This window comes from Salvia hispanica, chromosome 3, assembly GCF_029641045.1.
Source record: "Salvia hispanica isolate PSC_SH4W2 chromosome 3, Shi_PSC_v1, whole genome shotgun sequence".
Lineage (NCBI taxonomy): Eukaryota > Viridiplantae > Streptophyta > Magnoliopsida > Lamiales > Lamiaceae > Salvia > Salvia hispanica.
The window spans coordinates 30,590,400-30,611,613 of record NC_142694.1 but is presented as its reverse complement, the minus strand read 5'-3'; the positions used below and the strand labels follow the sequence as shown (position 1 = coordinate 30,611,613).

At 37.1% G+C, this 21,214-nt stretch overlaps 4 protein-coding genes across 6 annotated transcripts; 2 read left to right on the top strand and 2 right to left on the bottom strand.

The window, feature by feature from the left end:
- The first annotated feature begins 892 nt into the window (after positions 1-892).
- Positions 893-3,729, top strand: MGT4 (magnesium transporter 4). The gene is made up of 6 exons (XM_048116648.2): positions 893-1,411; positions 2,232-2,468; positions 2,568-2,696; positions 2,795-2,943; positions 3,008-3,236; positions 3,321-3,729. Exons 1-6 carry the CDS (start codon positions 980-982, stop codon positions 3,606-3,608), a joined length of 1,464 nt encoding a protein of 487 aa, XP_047972605.1. The 5' UTR covers positions 893-979; the 3' UTR covers positions 3,609-3,729.
- A 1,498-nt stretch (positions 3,730-5,227) lies between these two features.
- On the bottom strand, positions 5,228-5,874 carry LOC125213695 (small ribosomal subunit protein eS17y-like). The gene has a single exon (XM_048114375.2). The coding sequence runs from the start codon at positions 5,798-5,800 to the stop codon at positions 5,372-5,374; it is 429 nt and encodes a 142-aa protein (XP_047970332.1). The 5' UTR covers positions 5,801-5,874; the 3' UTR covers positions 5,228-5,371.
- An 8,006-nt stretch (positions 5,875-13,880) lies between these two features.
- LOC125213694 (small ribosomal subunit protein eS17-like) lies at positions 13,881-14,544 on the bottom strand. Its single transcript, XM_048114374.2, has one exon. It carries the CDS (start codon positions 14,461-14,463, stop codon positions 14,032-14,034), a length of 432 nt encoding a protein of 143 aa, XP_047970331.1. The 5' UTR covers positions 14,464-14,544; the 3' UTR covers positions 13,881-14,031.
- Positions 14,545-15,333: 789 nt separating this feature from the next.
- On the top strand, positions 15,334-18,559 carry LOC125216521 (UPF0496 protein At3g19330-like). Of its 3 annotated transcripts, none has more exons than XM_048118259.2 (3): positions 15,334-15,466; positions 16,600-16,771; positions 16,884-18,559. In XM_048118259.2, the coding sequence occupies exons 2-3, from the start codon at positions 16,702-16,704 to the stop codon at positions 17,936-17,938; spliced, it is 1,125 nt and encodes a 374-aa protein (XP_047974216.1). In that variant the 5' UTR covers positions 15,334-15,466; positions 16,600-16,701; the 3' UTR covers positions 17,939-18,559. The 3 variants fall into 3 exon arrangements, with proteins under 3 accessions (XP_047974216.1, XP_047974217.1, XP_047974215.1); XM_048118260.2 differs by having other exon boundaries at positions 15,336-15,466; positions 16,696-16,771; XM_048118258.2 differs by having other exon boundaries at positions 15,451-16,771.
- Positions 18,560-21,214: the final 2,655 nt, after the last annotated feature.

The following is a 21,214-nucleotide window of genomic DNA, read 5'->3' as shown; positions in this document are numbered from 1 at the left end:
GCAGCTGGGTGGCCGAAGAAGCAGAAGCTGAACTATTCCGGCGATTACAGCAGCAGCAGCGGCAGTTCCCACGACCTCCCCCCGGATGCTGAGGAGTTTCCGTCCCCTCCATCGTTTGCTCGCCGCACTCGCCCGGTTGGCCAAAAGCGGGCACAACGGGCAACGAGGGGATCATTTCCCCTATCGCCCCAGGAGGTCCAGTCGGCAACCCCCCACCAACGCTCACCTTCTTCTCCCGTCAAAAAACGCGGGAGCAGATGTACACGGTCTTCCAAGATTGGAAGGCCGCAACTGACCCCATGGAGAAGAGGTTTTTTCACTCGATGCTCGAGAGCATGCGTGTCGATTTGGATGCCGCGAGGGCACAGTTGGGGGGCTCAGACGTGGAGGTCCCGGGTGACGGCGGCGGCGACGACGAGGAGTAGAGAGAGGTGGGGCTCGTGTGTGGAAGCCCTATTTTTTTTATTTAATGTAATTTTTTTAATCAATGTACCTTTTTTATTTAAATGAAATTAATGAATTTTCCCGTATATGTCTCGTAAATTTTAATTCTGTAATTTGTCATAAATTTAATTTCGTAAATTGAATTATTTTTATTGCGGCTAGCCTATTTGCTTAGAATGATGATGTGGCAGGTGGATTTTTAGTAATGATAACGTGGCATGGAGAGAGAGTGGCTAGCCTATGGCTGGCCTAAAGCCATTGGAGATGCTCTAAAAATAGATTGGATGAATTAAAAGTAACTTTTTTTTAGCCCAACAGCTTAGTCAGAATAACCCAATGAATTTATTGGGCCCAAACTCGGTAAGGTTATTGGGCCCAAACGAAGCGAGTTGATTCGATTAGCATCGTGAGTGGAGGAATCACATGCTTTTGATGTGTTCGACAAAAATCTCACTACCTTTCTTAAAAAATCTCACAATCATCACCAAATCCCCAAATTTTCCGATCCCAATCCCTCGCCAAATCCGCCGAATCGATGCGCGCAGCCACGCTCCAGCCCCCGAACCAGGTCGCCGCGGCGCCGGATGACGACGGATGCGGCGAGCCCCTCCTCCGCCCCGCCGCCGTCGGCCTCGCCGGCGCGCTCCGGAAGAAGGCCGTGGGAGTGCGGTCGTGGCTGCTCCTCGACTCCACGGGGCACGCCAACTCTGTGGAGGTCGGGAAGCACGCCATCATGCGGCGGACCGGGCTGCCGGCCCGCGATCTCCGGATCCTCGACCCGCTCCTCTCCTACCCCTCCACCGTCCTCGGCCGTGAGCGGGCGATTGTGATCAATCTGGAGCATATTAAGGCGATCATTACGGCGCAGGAGGTTTTCCTGCTCAATTCCAAGGATCCTTCTGTGATTCCCTTTGTTGATGAGCTTCAGAGGAGGATTCTTCGCCATCATCAAGCCGTCAAAGCTCAGGTTTCTTCTTCGCTTGCATCTACTTTACTAGTAGTTGGTTATTTATTATCTCGTGGAATTAATCAATTTGATTAAATCCTTTTTGCAATTGTGAATTAGGATGATTAAGTGTGATTAGTTGCATAGACTAATTTATTGTTACTGGATCGGAAACTTTGGGATATCTAAAGCCCTTGATTGTTTCCAGGGTTAATGGCAGAATAAAACACCAATTATATGTCAATTGAGTTCTTTACCATCAAATTTGAATGTGGGGTAGAGACACACAAACTTTTAGTGTGATACTAGTTTTCCATAATATCAAATTTCGCCCAAATTGAATCTAAGGTGGCACGATGGAATGTCCAAAACGATGTGTCTTGGTCTGCGGTGGCATAACAAAATGTTAAACTTCACCAAAACGACGAGGCTTCGTCGAAAATTACAAAAAAAATCAAATGACATATTATTTCAATAATAATTTTTGTCATGTCCTCACATAGGATTGAACTTTGTCATAATTGAATACATGATCATGGGAAATTGTCTGCACAATGTACTTTTTCACCTATTCAAAGTTGGTGTTAAAGATTTGCATCAACCTATATTTTGTGTAGTTTTCCTGCATTTTAGCTCTTGTTTCAATGACTTGAGATAACTTGCTTGATTTATATTCAGTGAAATGGGCTAGGATTGCATATTTCCTTGTGATAAAGATATAAATAATGCTTAATCATGAATTGTGATGAGCTTATATTAGCTGAAAATTACTGTCTAATTTTAAAGATATTTCACGTCTTAGCTTCACATATCTGAATGAGGTGTGGTAATGGTGGTTAAGGAAGCTGGGGATGGTGAGAGTGCAAACTGGACAAACTTATATGATTTGGAAGGGCCTCACTCAATGCCCGCAAGTCCTCCAGATAGCTCCAATAACTTTCCCAATAAAGAAGAGGGAGAGAAGGCAGATGGGAAAGAACAACTTGGGGAGAATCGAGATGGTCCGAAGCTGCTCCCTTTTGAGTTTGTTGCATTGGAGGCATGCCTTGAGGCTGCTTGCAGTTGCTTGGACAATGAGGTTCGAAAACTCTATGTTAGTTTTTCTGTTAGCGAAGTCCAATATGTCATATAGTATTTATTCTGCAGTTCATTTTTTTCCTCTTGTATCTCAAGCTAGGCAAGGACACTGGAGCAAGAAGCTCATCCAGCACTTGATAAACTGACTTCAAAAATTAGTACTCTCAATTTGGAACGAGTCAGACAGATTAAAAGTCGCCTGGTTGCTATAACTGGGCGCGTGCAAAAGGTTGGGTAGAGTAATTTGCGTTATCCTTTTCTGCTACGCGTATTCTGTTGGACTCTGAGATGAAGATTTTATGAATGTGTTCTGTCATGGTTTATCAGGTGAGGGATGAGCTAGAGCATTTGTTGGATGACGATGATGATATGGCAGAGATGTATCTAACAGACAAACTAGATGGACAGCTTGCGTCTTCTTCTGTTTCTACTGTAGAAGAGCAAGATGACCTGGACGAGGCTGACATGGATGACAGGCATGTTACACATGTATCTTCCTACAAATACTTCACTTACAACATTACTAACATACCATTTCAGGACACCTGCTGAAATATTGGAGGGCACTGAGAGTGCTTATGTTGGCCACCGGAACATTACCAGCGAAGAGGCCTTGTTTGGCGGCCCTAACGCCCCAAGCAGACGCAGTCACGGTACCCATACTAGTACGCATAGTGCCATAAGCAACAAGCTCGATGTGGAGGAGCTAGAAATGCTTTTGGAAGCGTATTTCGTTCAGATAGACGGTACACTCAACAAGTTATCCACTGTATGTCACACGCATCTTTCAACTTGGCATTCAAATTCGGAATATTATTTCTCCTTTCTTAACAAGTTACCCTTTTCTATGAAGCTGAGGGAGTACGTCGATGATACAGAGGATTACATCAATATTATGCTTGACGACAAACAAAACCATCTTCTTCAGATGGGGGTTATGTTGACAACAGCAACCCTTGTGGTGAGTGCGTTTGTGGTGGTTGCTGGGATTTTCGGTATGAACATCACCATCGAACTTTTCAAAGACGAAGTGCATGGGATGACGAGGTTTTTGTGGACTGTTGGAGGTGGCTCAGCCGGCACTGTCTTCCTATACGTGATTGCCATCGCGTGGTGCAAACACAGACGGCTGCTGGAGTGAGTCTCTCGGGGTTGGTTGGTTGGTTCGTTGTCCTAATTGTATGATACCTTTTGGTGAGAAAATGTAATATACCTTCCTACATTGTTCACTAAATATTTTTATACTACTATTAAGTCTATAACTGTTGATTATGTTAAAAAAAAAATTCATATGGTCATGCTTTTATGTGTGCACATATATTTATTCATAGGTAAAGCCCAATTGTATCATACCTTTTGGTTAGCAAACCTTTTAAGGATGCAAATTTATATCTACTAAAAATGATAAAATCTAGTATATGGTAGTGTAATTTATGTTGGAATATATTATCCTCTTTGAAGTCTTATTCTAGAAGGAGTTGAGTGTTGGAAGTTGAACACAACTAAGTTAGTTAATTATCTGGTGTTTATATACCGTGAACGTATGACAATTTACTCTGAACCACAATAAAATCTTTATATTGTTACCATATGTAATTGCATCGAGGGCTATTGAACTGTTATCATAAATAACGCATGACACACAACAAGTCAACAACCATATCACAATTCAACTAGATATCAATAAGTCACAATCGGTTAAAGTCATACTACATCCGTCCACCATTAGAGTCCCGATCACTTTTGCATACTCGTTTTATAAGAATGATAATAAATAGTTAAAGTGGAGAAATGGTAAATTAAGAGAGAATAATGTTAAGTAGAGATACTATGGTTTTAATTTAATTAGTGTATTCTTCATACTGTCATACATATTATTGTAATTACGAATTTTCACATTGCTGTTTATGAACATTTTGATGAGTAGCTCACGATTTTGTCAAACAGTGGTAGTATGGAGTAACTAACAAATACTAATAGTATATGAATTTTTATTTTTATTTTCTGTGCAAATCTGATCTTTAGTAAATTAGTAGTAGTATATAATCATGTAGCTCACTTTTACAAACAATAAGGATTAGTGGTCCATAAATCTATAAATGTTGGCCAAAACATGCTATTTTCCGATAAATTCGATCACAAAAATCATGAACTTAAAATTGTTATGAATTTCACACAAATCCAATTTCAACAAATTGAAACCATAGTATCCCTTCCCTTGTGGCTCACGGTATGTACTCGAAGAAGACAACACATGTTTTAATACACAAATATTGGCAGTGAATGTGACTAATTTTCATTACTACTAAAAACAAGACTATTGGTTGTGGAAGTCAATTTGTATGTTTGCAGTTTGCACTTTGTAGAAGTAATGTGTAGTGCTAAGGCAAACATTATGACAAAACAAATCCAAAATTCATGTTTATCAGGATCTATATAAATTCTAAACTGATTAAAATACACTTAGCTGAATAAATCTTGAAAAAGTTGGTGAGATTTTTAGTTCATCTAATAACGAATTGATAATTCTACGGTATCAAATTCCTATACAATGTGTAAAATCCATTAAATATCTAATTCTACGGTATCAAATTCATACACAATGTGCAAGATCCATTAAAAATGAGATGCAATTATTTAGTGAATATCAACCATGACGATTTCCAGCTATGATAAAAACAGATTCATGATATTCAAAAGGCATAAATATAGAGTATAATGTAAGCAACAATGTAAATAATAAACACTAAATCAATCATATGATACCAAAATCTGATAGTATTAAAAAGGATTAATTTCATACCAAAATCCAAAATTCAATAGCAAAATAGAACACCGTTCAACATTATCCATAAAAAAAACAATGAAAACATTTGAATTATAAAATAAAGCCTATAAACCTTTTCAGTATCGCCTGGGAGCGCCGCGGCCGTAGCTGAGCTGCGGCGCGCCTCCGATGGCTCCTTCCTCCTCTCTGAGAAGCACGCCGGGCAGATCCTTGATCCCGAGCGATTCGAGCAGATCTACGGTCTCCTGGTCGACCTCGATGCGGTCGGTCTTAATCGCGGACTCGTCGGGGACGAAATCCATGCGGCGCTCGCGCTCTTCTTCCTGGAGCTTCAGAGAGATGCCGCGGACGGGTCCTTTCTGGATGCGCTTCATCAGGTGAGTGGAGAAGCCGGCGATCTTGTTGCGGAGGCGTTTGGACGGGATGATTGCGACCTCCTCCAGAATTTTTTTGTTTGTGTGGAAATCCAGCGTCATCTTCGCGTAATACCTCTCGATTACTTGGCGAGAGGACTTCTTCACCGTCTTTGTCCTTACGCGCCCCATGTTTTCGCGGTGGCGGAGTGGCTCAAGGAGATGAGAGACTTGACGAGAGACTGGGTTTTGAGATGCTTTATGAATGGGAGAGATTAGGGTTTACTTTCTTGGGTTTTAGCCCATTTCAATTTATGCAATTGGCCCAATTCTTTAAAGCTACCGAAACTCGTCTCACATATTGTTTGGAAGATTATAATCACTAGTGTTAGCCCACGCGCATAGCACGACACATAATATTTTTGTTCTATTAATTAGATATTTTGAATATATTAAATAAATTAAAAATAACATCTATATAAGATTAAAAAATAAAAAATATAGTACTATATACAATAATATGATAAATAATTATAGATATAAAATTAAATAATTTTTTAATTAAATAACATGATAATATTTATTAATTACGACACTTATCGTTACAACATACATACTTCAATACTAAAATACTCAATATTAAATTGATATAAAATATTAAATATGCAACTAAAAAATATAAGGAGGACAATAACATCGTCATACAAAGATAAAATGATGTACAAAACAAATAAAACATAAACATTAGAACAATAAAACAATAGTTTGTAAGACATTAAAAAACTTATATGTGAACAATCTTAATTGTACAATAATAAGAATAGCAACATAAAGAAAATAAAATAAATAATAAAACACAAACTCCAATATCCCGATGACTCTTCCTCAACCTTATATTCCTCCTTAAGCTCCAAATTAATGATTTATGCATATGCGTAAAAACAAATGTGATATTTATGATCTTCGTCTTCTTTGCTTCCTTTCGTCATTTCGTTGCTCTAGGTGTTTTCTTTGCATGAAAACTATGAAGTGACGAGGTTGGTGACAAATGTATAATGTTGTAGTTTCAAAATATTATAGATAGTCAGAGCTTATGTGATTTCTATATTTGTAAAAATAGAAGTATTATAGTATGGACAAAAAAATTAAAATAAAACTAATAAAAATAAAACAAACTAACATCAAGAAAAAACTGAAATATGAACTAACATCGTTGAAACAAATTAATCTCAAATAAATGTACTACTATAGGTAAAGAGTAATAACCATATCGAGAAAAATTCTTCCTTTTGCAAAGAATCTGTGATGCAATGTGACATGACAATGAGGAATGAATTATAAGCTAGAAAATGATACATATTTATAAACAAAAATACTAATAACAATATAATTGCTAAAGTAATACTCAAAAAATACCAAAGAGAGGCTCTTCGTCCATTTTTGTGATCTGCTTGATTAGATCAAACGTCTTAAACGAATACATAAATCTTGGAAATTTGGAGTCGTCAACTTTAGATATTCGTGTTTTAGAGCACATAGCTATTACAAATGCATGATCCGTAATAGGAGTACGTACTCGATTTCTTCGTGCAAAAAAAAAGCAGATATTAACAACTGAACCTTCCTTAATATGGTCTTGAAACTTATTTTGTAAATAATGGGGCAGTGTGCCTTGAATTCTAGTGCCCTGCATGGAAAAATAAACAGTTAATGGTTTTAGATAAATACCTTAAAAACCGTAATAAGGTAAGAAGCGACACTCATACCATCCTGTCATGGAAAATACATTTCAACGAAATTACATTTGATTTGTCTCCACGTTTAAGGAATTCATAAACACGCACGATGAATTCCAAGGTTTAAGATCGTTGAGGAAGGTGAATACCATGGTTTCAACAACTAAAATAAAATAAGACAATGAAGAAGTGATTATAATCTTGCACATGCTACATAGTGTAGATTCTCAAATAACAAAGAATGGGAGTTACTTTTATGCAATTAATTATAATATTGCAATTTATTAGTGGTTAAAATTTTGAATTCAAAATTGAATTCCAATGGTTACTCATAATGCAACGGTTTCTAGTTTTATGAACACCTAAATATTGTTATCATATACTAATAATGTAATTGATTAGGTGTGCAGCAGTTTCTCATAATGCAACGGTTAATTCATGGGATTTCTCATAATGCAGAGGTTACTGAATTCATGGGGTTTATAATGTGAACGCAAATATCCAACTTTACACCCTACATTTGTTAATATTTAAATTTGTACCCAAAATTCATAAAAATTCAAAATAAGGCTAAAACTCGTCTTTTATATATGTATAGATATTAGTAGTAGTATTAATTAGTAGCTAACTCTTAAATAATTTCACGATTTAATACTAGTGTTAGCCCACGCGCTATGCGCGACACATAATATTTTTGTTCTATTAATTAGATATTTTGAATAAATTAAATAAATTAAAAATAACATCATTACATACGATTAAAAAATAAAAAATATAGTACTATATACAATAATATGCTAAATAATTATAGATATAAAATTAAATAATTTTTTAATTAAATAACATGATAATATTTGTTAATTACGACACTTATAGTTACAACATACATACTTCAGTACTAAAATACTCAATATTAATTTGATATAAAATATTAAATATGCAACTAAAAAGTATAAGGAGGACAATAACTGTAACATCCCGACTTTTCCAATTTTTTTTTATAGTTGTTCTCGAGAGTGTGTCGTTTTTTTTAAGCCGATTTTTCACCTTTCTTTCTTGAGACGGAAAAACAATATACAATTTAGGCGTATAGCGATTATTTAATTCTTTTTGGGTTGAGCCCAACTTATTTTAGAAACCCAAATCAGCATGGAATTTTTCATGGGAGCCCAATCCCTTTTTTTCTTTTCAAAACCTAATCAGCCGAACAAAATGAAAACTGCACTATGCAGAAAAATAGGAACAAACTAGCCAAATCTATTTAGAGATTACCAACACATATATATTCTCTCCACGTTCACCAGGCAAAACCAATTTCACAAGTTACATCATTCTTCCAAAACCCTACCAAAGAAAACCGAGAGAGTTAGGAAAGAGAGAAAGGCGGTGGTGCCGTGTTGAGAAGAAGGCTGCAAAAGCTCCAACAGCGGGGCTGGACGGCGACGACTCCTACTCCGATCAGCAGCCTCGCAACAGCAGCAACGCGCTGATGAAACTCCGAGAGGAGGCAGCGGCGGCGGCGGTGTCGCAGCGAGGGGCTGGCGGATCAAAGAGAGTGGGCTGGAGATGGAGTGACAGCGGAGCAGCAAAGTTAGTTCTGCGGCAATGATAGATGGAGGAATGATAGCGGCGGTGCAAAGCTGATCAGGACAGCGATGGCACTACTCGTACGCTCGATGAATCCCGAACAACAGCAGCAACGACTTAGGGTGGATAGCGGCTGTCTCGATCTGGAGCAGCAGCGACGACGCCGGCGGCACTTTGACAGCAGCGGCACTGTGGCAGAGATGAGGGAAAGATATGCTAGTGAAGGCGACCGCGGCGGTGCTTGCTGCAACAGTGAACGGCGACGGAGAGACGAAAAGAGTGAGAGAGCTGGGGCAACGTCGACTTGAAAGAAGGAGGGAAACGAGTTCTCTTTTGATTTTGAATCGGAGATGTCGATAGAATTAAAGAGAGAGGGAGAGTGGAATGGCTGCGCCATTGTTGATACATGAAGAGGAAGGAGACGGTGCTGAGGTTGAGAGAGAAGAAGAGTGCAGCGGCACTGTGCAGAGAGTGAAGGATTTGAGATTTTAAATATGCGGAGATGGAGCTGAACCGTCGATCTCGCCGATGGGATTCAGATTGGAGACAGCAGACGGAGGGAGCTAGAAGAGAGAAAGATGGCGAACATGTGTTTTAATTGAAAAGAAGGGGAAAATCCCATTTTGGGAGTTCACTAATACGTAAGGTGAGAAAAGTTTTTGAAGTTTTGGACCTTGTTTTAATTAAATGTTTTAGGCAATGTGAATTAATTTATAAATTTGGATTGGGCCTATTGTTTTTAGTAAAGGAGATGATTGGAGTTAATCTAGTGTTTGGGTCGGAGTACATTAAATCAATGGGCGTCTTCATACACGTGTTTTGAGAATGCAATGGAACGCAGGATAAGATTTTATGCGATCGAGGTGGGCTTTCTTTTTAAATAAGGGCAATGCCCTAAGTATATTTTTATGTGAAAATGAATATTTGTCATGCCGTGTTTTGTTTTATCTATGGAACCTATCTGCTGTGGCTTTTGCCATCTATGGATAATCGAATTCGGGTCTGACTAGGGAGTGAGTCCCTACTCAGGCTAGTGTACACCAATGGGGATCGTGAGCCGTCTTTTGGGTCGGTCGGTCGGTCTAGTGACTTGGAATGTGGCCACATTCCTTGTCATCAATGGATCAGATATGGTAACATCTATGGGAAAATGACTGATCAGTCGAGTTTTACAATGGAAATGATTTTAGTGTCTTGGGCATTTTCAAAACCCCAAGGTCACTCAATGGTGGCATGATAAATATTCTTTTTATAAAATGTTTTCGGCATGAGTCCACTGAGTGCATCAAGTACTCAGCCCTGCATTTCTTTTTAAAATGTGCAGGTTGAGATGTGACGAGCGCGGTGGGTGTTGAGCATAAAAGTGAAGAAGATAACAAATAAAAGATCTCGAATATATTATGTCTTCATACATAGTATTATTCTTCTCTCGAATGCTTCCGCTGAATATTGTTTATTTGAGTTGTCAATTGTTGAGATAATATTCTTTTGAGTTGTTGATTGTTGAGATACTTGATTTTATTCGAGCTATTCCCAATTATTTAAGCTTTGGTCGAGTTTCGTTGTTTTTCCCTTTCTTTCCCGCTTCTTTTATCCTCCCCTAGTCACGATTCACCGTGTTTTCTATCCTTAGAAAATGCGGTCGTGACAATAACATCGTCATATAAAGATAAAATGGTGTACAAAACAAATAAAACATAAACATTAGAACAATAAAACAATAGTTTGTAAGACATTACAAAACTTATGTGAACAATCTTAATTGTACAATAATAAGAATAGCAGCATAAAGAAAATAAAATAAATAATAAAACACAAACTCCAATACCCCGATGAGTCTTCCTCAACCTTATTTTCCTCCTTAATCTCCAAATTAATGATTTATGCATATGCGCAAAAACAAATGTGATATTTATGATCTTCGTCTTCTTTGCTTCCTTTCGTCATTTCGTTGCTCTAGGTGTTTTCTTTGCATGAAAACTATGAAGTGACGAAGTTGGTGACAAATGTGTAATGTTGTAGCTTCAAAATATTATAGACAGGCAGAGCTTATGTGATTTCTATATTTGTAAAAATAGAACTATTATAGTATGGACAAAAAAATTAAAATAAAACTAATAAAAATAAAACAAACTAACATCAAGAAAAAACTGAAATATGAACTAACATCGTTGAAACAAATTAATCTCAAATAAATATACTACTATAGGTAAAGAGTAACAACCATATCGAGAAAAATTCTTCCTTTTGCAAAGAATCTGTGATGCAATTGGACATGACAATGAGGAATGAATTATAAGCTAGCAAATGATACATATTTATAAACACCGAATGATTTTAGTTTTAGATAAATAACTAAAAATTAGTAATAAGCTAAGCACTGACACATACCATCCGATCGTGGAATACATATTCTAAGAAGATTACATTGTTTTGTCCACATTTAATGAACATAAACATGCATGCACAACACTTGAATCACTGACGAAGTATTGTTAGGTAGACATTAAGGAATGCGAATTTCATGATGTGAACAAATCTTTACTTTTGCCGCAAATTTGTAATGGAGTGAGGGGAGACGATGAAGAAGTGAAATACAATCTTGCAAATGATACATATTTATAGATATAAAGTATTGAAAATGAATCATTAATGTGGCGGTTACAAAATAATAAGGAATAATTATATTTTGTCCAATCATTATTTGAATATTATGAGTTAACTCCTAAATTAAGTGAGACTAATAATCATCAAAATAATTGCCAAAGTAACTTACAATGTAAAATAAATATACATAAATATAATATGGTGATTAGTTATTACATAAATATTTAAATTGATTCCATAACTTATAAATATTCTGAAATAAAGACAAAACTTATAAACATTTTAAAAGAAGGCCAAAACTCGCCTTTTATATATGTATAGATAGATTATATCTTACTAATATTATTTTATTTACTTAATCAATTACTAGCATAGTAGATTATTAGACTCGAAGCCCAACTTAGAAGGGTATGAAATGAAAATTTTAACTATGCAACCTGTTACTCCTTTCATATCTCTACTTATGTCTTCTTCTTTTTTTTTTTTTTTTTTTTTTTATTAATAATTTCGAAACATCTTAAATTAAAGTGTTATTTTATTTTAATTGCTTTTGCCACATGAAGGACAAGTAGAGCACATAGATATATGACTCATATTTTACTATTTTTTTTTTCCATTTTCATTAACTCCATCCATCTTTAAATTTTGTCAGATTTTAATCGGGCATTATTTTAAGAAATATAATGGAAGTGAGTTGAAAAAAATAGTGGAATATGAGTTCTACTTTTAAATATTAATTTTATAAGTAATAAAATATGAATGAGAATGAGTTGGTGGAACGTGGAGTCCACTACTAAAAATGGTAAAAAAAAGTAAAATGTGACAAATTTTATGAGACGGATGAAAATGGAAATATGTGAAAAAAATTCAGGAACAAATAGAGTGTAATTTTTTAAGCTATGAACATATAATACAATAGGGATGTAATCAAATAAAACTCTAAATATAGTACAAACTCCAAACTATGATTTGTGCCGTTAGAAAATGTCAACATATGACAATATAGTAGCAACAAAAAATACTAACACAGTGTCAACAGATGATGCTATGTTGATATTATGTTAACACTATGTTGACATTTTTTATTGCTATTATTTTGTCATCTATTGATATTTTATAACGGTCCAAATCATAGTTCAGAGTTTGCATTTTATCACTACCCATAGTTTAGAGTTTGTACAATATTTAGAGTTTGCATTTTATCACTACCCTAATACAATATCGACGGTTGATGGAATGATAGGTAACTCAAATGGTTTTAAATCTCGACAAAAAGGTTTCATCATATCATGTTTGTCTTATTTGATGGATTAAACAAATTTTATTTTTATGATTCAACATTAATTAGAAAAAAATTTAATTGTAAAGTTCAATTATTAAAAAACATTTCGACATGAGTTTCATAGGGGACTAGATAAATATTTAATATTACAAATTTTAATAGAGAAAAAAATAAGTATTGATGAGGTCATTACGAGGCACATAACACTGATTCCATGACAATAATTTTGAATAATGCTATGATGATTATACTATTGATTATGTTTTTTTAGATTTTTTGGACAAGAACGCCCTCATAGATTTTTTTTGGGCACAAATTTAAATACTTTATTAAATTAGTAGAGAGAACAAAATAATACTATAATACATAAAATATAAGAGGGAGAGAGACCTTTTTTTAATTAAAAATACAAATCAATCACTTGATTTGGACAGAGGGAGTGTCGATTTTCTTCAATCAAATTGCATTTGTTCGATATTATATGATTCATTGTAGCAAATCATGATTTGTGATATTGGGATTAGACACTGTTGATAGCGATAATGAAGAGTTTGGAGTGTCGATTTTCTTCAATCAAATTGCATTTGTTCGATATTATATGATTCATTGTAGCAAATCATGATTTGTGATATTGGGATTAGACACTGTTGATAGAGATAATGAAGAGTTTGCATTTGATTACATCCTATACTCGTATTCGAAACATATATGCTTATAGTAACATTGATCCTTTCGAAGGGGTATTGTCAATTATGCAAATAATACTAGTACCAGTATTCAACAACATATTCAAAGGTACATGATTTCTTGGATGTCCAAGGCACTGAGAAATCCAGAAATTGTTGTACAGAAATTGAGCCTAATTTGAGGTTGCTGATTGGAGAGCTACAAGGCACTGAGAAATTCACTTGGCTAAGTTGGCTTATGTGAGAAACTAATCTTTCTCTATAAGCACAACAATTTTTATGATTCAAAGCACCAGAATACAACAATTCTCCAATATTTATAGAATTTCAACCATTCGAATTAATGATTATACTTCAAATTAATGACTAGGGCATTATAAAATAAATTTGATGATATTCAATCCAGGAAGTAACAAGTGAGTAGAAAGGTTTGATCTCAAAAAGTAACAACACCTCAATTCAAAACAAAATCCAAACGACGAAAAACATTTAACCCTACGAAAACCTCTACACACCTTTTTGAGTTCAGTATCTCCTGGCGCCGCCTCCACGGCCGTAGCTCACTTGCGCCGCGCCTCCAATGGCTCCATCGTCCTCTCTGAGGACAACGCCGGGCAGATCCTTCATCCCGAGCGACTCGAGCAGATCGACGGTCTCCTGGTCGACCTCGATGCGGTCGGTCTTAATCGCGGACTCGTCGGGGACGAAATCCATGCGCCGCTCGCGCTCCTCCTCCTGGAGCTTCAGAGAGATGCCGCGGACAGGTCCTTTCTGGATGCGCTTCATCAGGTGGGTGGAGAATCCGGCGATCTTGTTGCGGAGGCGCTTCGACGGGATGATTGCGACCTCCTCCAGAATCTTCTTGTTCGTGTGGAAATCCAGCGTCATCTTCGCGTAGTACCTCTCGATCACTTGCCGTGAGGACTTCTTCACCGTCTTGGTCCGTACGCGTCCCATCGCAGCGGCTGAGCTTTTCGCGGCCGAGAAAGGTGAGAGATCGGAGCGATTTAGGGTTTGGGATTGGGAATTCGGGATGCTTTTGATATTTTATATGTGGAGATCGTTAGAATTAGGGATTTAGTGTTGCTGGGCCTTACTCCTTTTAAATCAATGCGATTGGCCCAACTTATTAATAGGGCTCGAAGTCCAACTTTCTGCATTGAAACTCATATGCAGCGCTCACAAATACGAACATAACCCGTTAAAAAAATCATAAACCCGAACACGACATGAACCACTTTGGATCAACACGACACGAGAACAACACATACATGACACGACATTATAATAACACGATCTGATAACACGGCAAAGATCTGACAACAACTGATTAACAAAAGTTACAAAATCGTGAATCTGATCATTAAGACTTTAGAGTCTAATAAAAACCTAAAATCTGATTATGCAATGTTATCTGATGAACAATAACATCAATAGATTCATGGCAAGAAATCCAACAAAAATAAATATCATTTTTAAAATGCTAAAATTTAATAATATTATAGTAATTATTTATTAATAGGTGACCCGAATACGACACGAACATTACACGACTTTTTCGTGTCCTTAACGTATCGATCTGATAAGAACACGAACCCAAAAAGCTTTGACCCAAATCCATTAATTTCATACGAATTCGTATCGTATTGTGCCAAAAGTTACCATACTTAATCATATAAAATCATCTACTCCCTTTGAAGTTGGAAGTCAAAAATCGCTGCAAATCGCCATCTAATAACTGCGGAAGCCGTGATTGTAATGTTGCCATTTTCGAATCGGAAGCAGCTAGCCCTCGCCGCCTTCGGCTTGCTCACCGGCACCGCCTGCATCGCCATCGGAGCGCATCTCTCTTTCTCCAACATCGCTCCACAGCAGGCCAGAGTTCAGTCCCGCAACGAATACGTCAGAACCCGTCTTAGAAAATTCTTCGAAGATTAAGCCCTAAAATCTTCTCTTTTTGGTAATTTCCCCATTTCACTCACTACTACGCTTTTAATTTCACAATTCCGCTGAAAATTAAGCTGTTTGGATTTGGATAAGAGCCGATTGCTGTTTGAGCTAGAGATTTTATTGCTTCCTGTTTCCGTTTGGATTGTTCATAAACTGTTTGGATTTTGTTTGGATAGTTCTATCTAGATCGTGGAACTATGAAATGAGAAGATTTGATGCCATGTTAGAACATTTTGAGAGTCTTTGATGGATGACTGAGTATTTTTATCCTCATCTCTATGATTTCTTCTATACTGCCCTCTGTAATGAGATCATTGTAAACAATACATTAGGTTATATACTATTTTTATCTATCCAAGATAATCTGCAGTAGTAAATGCCCCTTAGGGATTTCACTACGGCATTGAGCAACAATTAGTGAGTAGATTGCCTAATTCTGCTAAGGAATTTGGAGATAGAGTTTAATCTACTCCCTCCGTCCCACTCAAGATGGCCACATTCTTGAGTGGCACGGGATTTTAGGAAGTGTTGTTAAGTGGAATAAAGTAGAGAAGAAAAAAGTAGTAGTTGAATATTTTAATGAAGAGAGATGAGGAGAGGGTTATTTCCAAAATAGGAAAGTGACCATCTTGATTGGGACAAGCAAAAAAGGAAAGGTGGCCATCTTGAATGGGACGGAGGGAGTAGTTGATTAGGAACAGATTGTGCATTGGATACAGGAAACTAGAAAAGCTTTTAACTTTACTAGCTTTTGCTTAATGCAAATCGTGATTAAGAGAGATGTCATCGAGAAGGATCAACAATTAAAATGTGCATTTCACCTGAGAGATTGGCTAGGATGATGGCATTAGGTTTATAGAAGAAAAATATCTAGATTCGTACCATTTTGTGCAATATGGGTTCACGAAAGCTCTGATTTGCGTGAACATTTTTATACATTCTTTGCTTACGAAACATGATTGGGAAATACCTGAAATGTGAGCCATTTATGTCTAATGCTTTTCTCCCTTTATTCAAAAATCATTCAGAGGAAAGAAAGTACATAATGGTTAGTTTGGGTTTCCCTTGGAGTATCAATTTGCCTTTTCCAGTTTCTTTGCTTGGAATCTGTAAGAAAAGTATTTGGAAGTCTTTTCTTTTCAGATGGAGGCTACAATAAACTTTCTCATGGTCTCTGAACGAGAGTGTTTTATTACGATATGATTTTGGATATGCTGGTCATTCCATATAATTTAGCAGGTTTCAATGCTATCTTGTTTGAAGACACTGCCACCGCCATCAACAACCAGTTATTTTTCATCCCCTGCTACACAAGGTAAAGCTCCATAACTCTACCCGAATCCTATTCATCAGTAAAGTTAAAGCTTCAAATACATAGGAACAGTTCAGTCATATTATATCATCTGACTGCGTAAATCATAACTCAGGTGATTCGGTTGAGAATACCCCAACGTCAAGTGCTCAAACCGGTCATATTGACCTGACTCGAGAATATACTATTGCAGTCCAAACAAGTTCTTATGGTGAGATTCGCAGAACATTTGACCAAGATAGCTCTTTTGACCAAACCGTAGTTAGCGGACATTTGGAGGGAATTGAGGGAAATCAGTTGTTGGAACAAGTTCTTCAACCAAGCCGTGAGTGTGTTCAAGAGACACTTTCCATTATTACACCCAGCCCGCTTACTGATCTTGTTGCTACGTACTTCGAACATAGCGAGCAAACTTCTCGTTTATGCTTCCTTCTCTACCAGAAAGTCATCCAGGCTCGCTTGGCGTATGCTCCTATACACCATCTTCTTGAGGACCTTCCTCTGGAGTTTGATTCCGACTCATATTCCCTCTCTGATTCCCAGTGCAACTTGGCATATAATGTCTTTCTCCAGTTTGACTGTCTTGAAAATCCCTTTCTCTCTCATGCTTCTCAGAACTTCGATAATATGCGCCAGCGCTTCTCCCAGCTCACTCATGAACTTGACCATCATCCAGTAAAGCCAAGGTCAAGGGTCCATCTCCCACACTATTGTTCAGCAGGATCTGCCTTGTGTTTGATTGCAGCGGCTGTTGGTGTGGCCATAACAGCCGTAGCAATAGCTACCCATGCTCTAGTTGCCCTTGCCGGAAGTCCTTTATGTTTCGCTCTTTTCCCTTCCAATATGATCAAGAAAGAAAGGGGTAGCCTTGTTCAGGTTGATGAGGCTTCAAGAAGTGCTTATGTATTGCTGAGAGATCTAGACACCATTGATCGCCTGGTGGCCCATCTACATGGAGATGTTGAAAACGACAAGTTCTCTATCCGTCATGCATTGGAGAGGGACATCGACAAGTATCTCATTCAGGAGGTTCTGAAACAGCTCCGGAGAAATCGGCCAAGCTTTATGGAACGGCTTGCTTATCTCGAGGACAATTTGTTTCTATGTTTTGCTGCAATAAACCGGACCAGAGCACGTGTTCTTGAAAAGATCCATCCGCAAGAATCATAAAACATGTCTGTGAAGATTTTCGTGACACCACTACACGCGCATGCACAATGGCCCTAGTATTGGTGTCTGCCAACTACACAGGGTTTTACACTAAAGTTCTTGTGGTGTGTCAAGAGCCAGACTCTTGATATCTCTACGTATTAAGTTGAAGGCAGAACTCTTTGGACGCGATGATGGAATATCCGCTTATGATATTCTACTGTGTATGGCAGCCGTTTCACCTGCAGGATTTTGATTACGAAACTTATATGAACCTATTCTGTCAACATGATGCAGCTCAACTAGGTTGAAAGAATGCTGATATGGTTAATACAGGAAAAGGCATTCTTTGGACTTCCCCTTTCAAAGGTGTGCTTTGTCAATTATGCAAATAACATATTCAACACAAGTTATGTAACATTCCTTAATAAGTAGCTTAGACTTCACTGTTGGCCTTTTTTTCTAGCATAGGTCTGAAATTATAGTTGGAGACTTTGATTCGAAATTAGTGGTTAAAGTTTGTATTTGAGTCCATTTTAATGCTTACAACAAATAGGTCTCCGATTTGTGTATACTTATTGTGACATGTATGATGGTGCAACTGCTATTGATTATAATAAGGGATAATTGCTTTTAAAATCACCAACTTTCCATGAATTCCGGTTTTTTCCCATGAACTTTAAAAAGTTCGTGTAATGCCACGAACTTTATTGTCGATTGCTATTTTCCCATGTCAGGTTTTCCGGTCTGATTCAAACTGTTCGTTTCCTATTAAGACAATGTCCAAATTCTTTTATCTTACTATCGTTATCTTTGTCTTTGAAATAGCTTCGTGTCGGTACTTTGTACGCCTCAATCGGAACTCGGATCAAGAAGTTATGGCCATTATGATAGTACAAGGTCGCACAAAGGTCGCAGCCTTCATCAAATGGCCATAACTTCTTCATCCGAGTTCCGATTGAAGCGTACAAAGTACCCACGCGAAGCTATTTCAAAGACGAAAATAACGATAGTAAGATAAAAGAATTTGGACATTGTCTTAATAGGAAACAAACAGTATGAATCAGATCGGAAAACCTGACATGGGAAAATAGCAACTGACAATAAAGTTCATGACATTACACGAACTTTTTAAAGTTCGTGGGAAAAACCGGAATTCATGGAAAGTTGGTGACTTTAAAAGCAGTTACCCCTTATAATAAAGTCTAATTTTGTAATTTTGGATGGTGCAACTGCTATTGATTAAGTTCTGATTTGGAGTACCCGAGTAGTCTAAATTGAATTAGAAACATTTTACTTACATAACAAGCACTCTCTCCATCTTAAAATAAAGTCTAATTTTGTAATTTTGGATGCTCTTCATTGCATGTCTTATTTGACTTTTAGTACACTAAGTAGGCACATATTACTCTAGCTCACTTAAGTCATACTATTTTTAGGCCCCTCTTGGTATGGTGGAATGGATTGCTTGGTAAATATTTTTTGTTAGGAATCACCATTCCTTTTGGAATGACCATTCCATTCCACATGGGAATATCCATTCCATCCATTTAACTAAGGAATGACCATTCCATTCCATTCCTTTTTTCTTATTTTAAATTTTAACAAAATTATATAAATATTATTTTATATTATATTTAAATTTAATATCTTCACAATTTTATAATAAAATTAAAATTAAATTTTTTTTAATAATTGAAAAATCCACACACACACACACACTACACATACTTCACACACTACACGCACTTCACACACTACACATATTTCACACACTACACGCACTTCACACACTACACGCACTACACGCACTTCACACACTACACATATTTCACACACTTCACACACTACACACATTTCACACACTACACACATTTCACACGCTACACACATTCCACACGCTACACGCACTTTACACATATTTCACACACTACACACAATTTGTGTAGTGTGTGAAATTTGTTAAATATGTGAAGTGCGTGTAGTGTGTGAAATGCGTTTAGTGTGTGTAGTGTGTGAAGTGCGTGTAGTGTGTGTGGTGTGTGTAATATGTGAAATGTGCGTAGTGTGTGAAATATGTGTAGCGTGTCAAATGTGTGTAGTGTGTGAAGTGTGTGAAATGTGTGTAGTGTGTGTAGTGTGTGAAATGTGTGTATTGTGTAGTGTATGAAATGTGTGTAATGTGTGTAGTGTGTGAAATGTATGTAGTGTGTGAAGTGTGCGTGGCGTGTGAAATGTGTGAAGTGTGTGTAGAGCATGAAATGTGTGAAGTGCATGTAGTGTGTGAAATATGTGTAGCGTATGAAATGTGTGTAGTGTGTGAAGTGCGTGTAGTGTGTGTAATATGTGTAGCGTATGAAATGTGTGTAGTGTGTGATGTGTGTGTAATGTGAAGTGTGTGAAATGTGTTTAATGTGTGAAATGTGTGTAGTGTGTGTAGTGTGTGAAGTGCGTGTAGTGTGTGAAGTGTGTGTAGTGTGTGATATATGTGAAATGTGTGTAGTGTGTGAAGTGTGAAATGTGTGTAATGTGTGAAGTGTGTGTAGTGTGTGTAGTGTGTGAAACGTGTGTAGTGTGTGAATTGTGTGAAGTGCATGTATTGGGTGAAATGTGTGTAGTGTTTTTTTTTGGTAGAATCAACATATTAATTATTCATATTTCAGCCATCCATAGTGGGACGGACGATGCATCGTCCGTCGCATCGTCCGCCACTGTAGCATCACGGACGATGGGTTAACCATCGTCCGTGCCTAGAGCTGCCTAAGGTTTATCGAACCGGCGGTTAAAACCGAAACCGTAACCGCCGGTTACGGTTCTGAACCAAAACCGCGAGAAATATTCTGAACCGAAACCGTGAATTTTAGAACCGTGGTTTGGTTCAAGTTCCAAATTTTTTGAACCGAAACCGCGACCGAACCGCCGATTAACCGACGGTTTCACGGTTCCAACATGAATTAATATTGATTTGATTTCTACCAAAATTAAGAAGGGAACATGATTTATATTTGAACTTTTAAATGTGAACATTAGACTTTTGTGAGTATTTATAGTTGTTTCTGTATATCATGTTGCTTTTCTCTCTCACAATTATAATTTAATTACATATAGGAATAACTATTCATTGGAATGGATTCAAAATGACTGAATGATTCTAAATACCTAATCACATTTAATACATTTTGATAGTTATTCCACATCTATTTTGCTAAAAATTGAAAAGGGGTGTTTTGTTGCAATAATGCACAAAATGTTGCAGAAACCAAGATGAGATCAAAATTTGTAATTATCAAAAGTAGC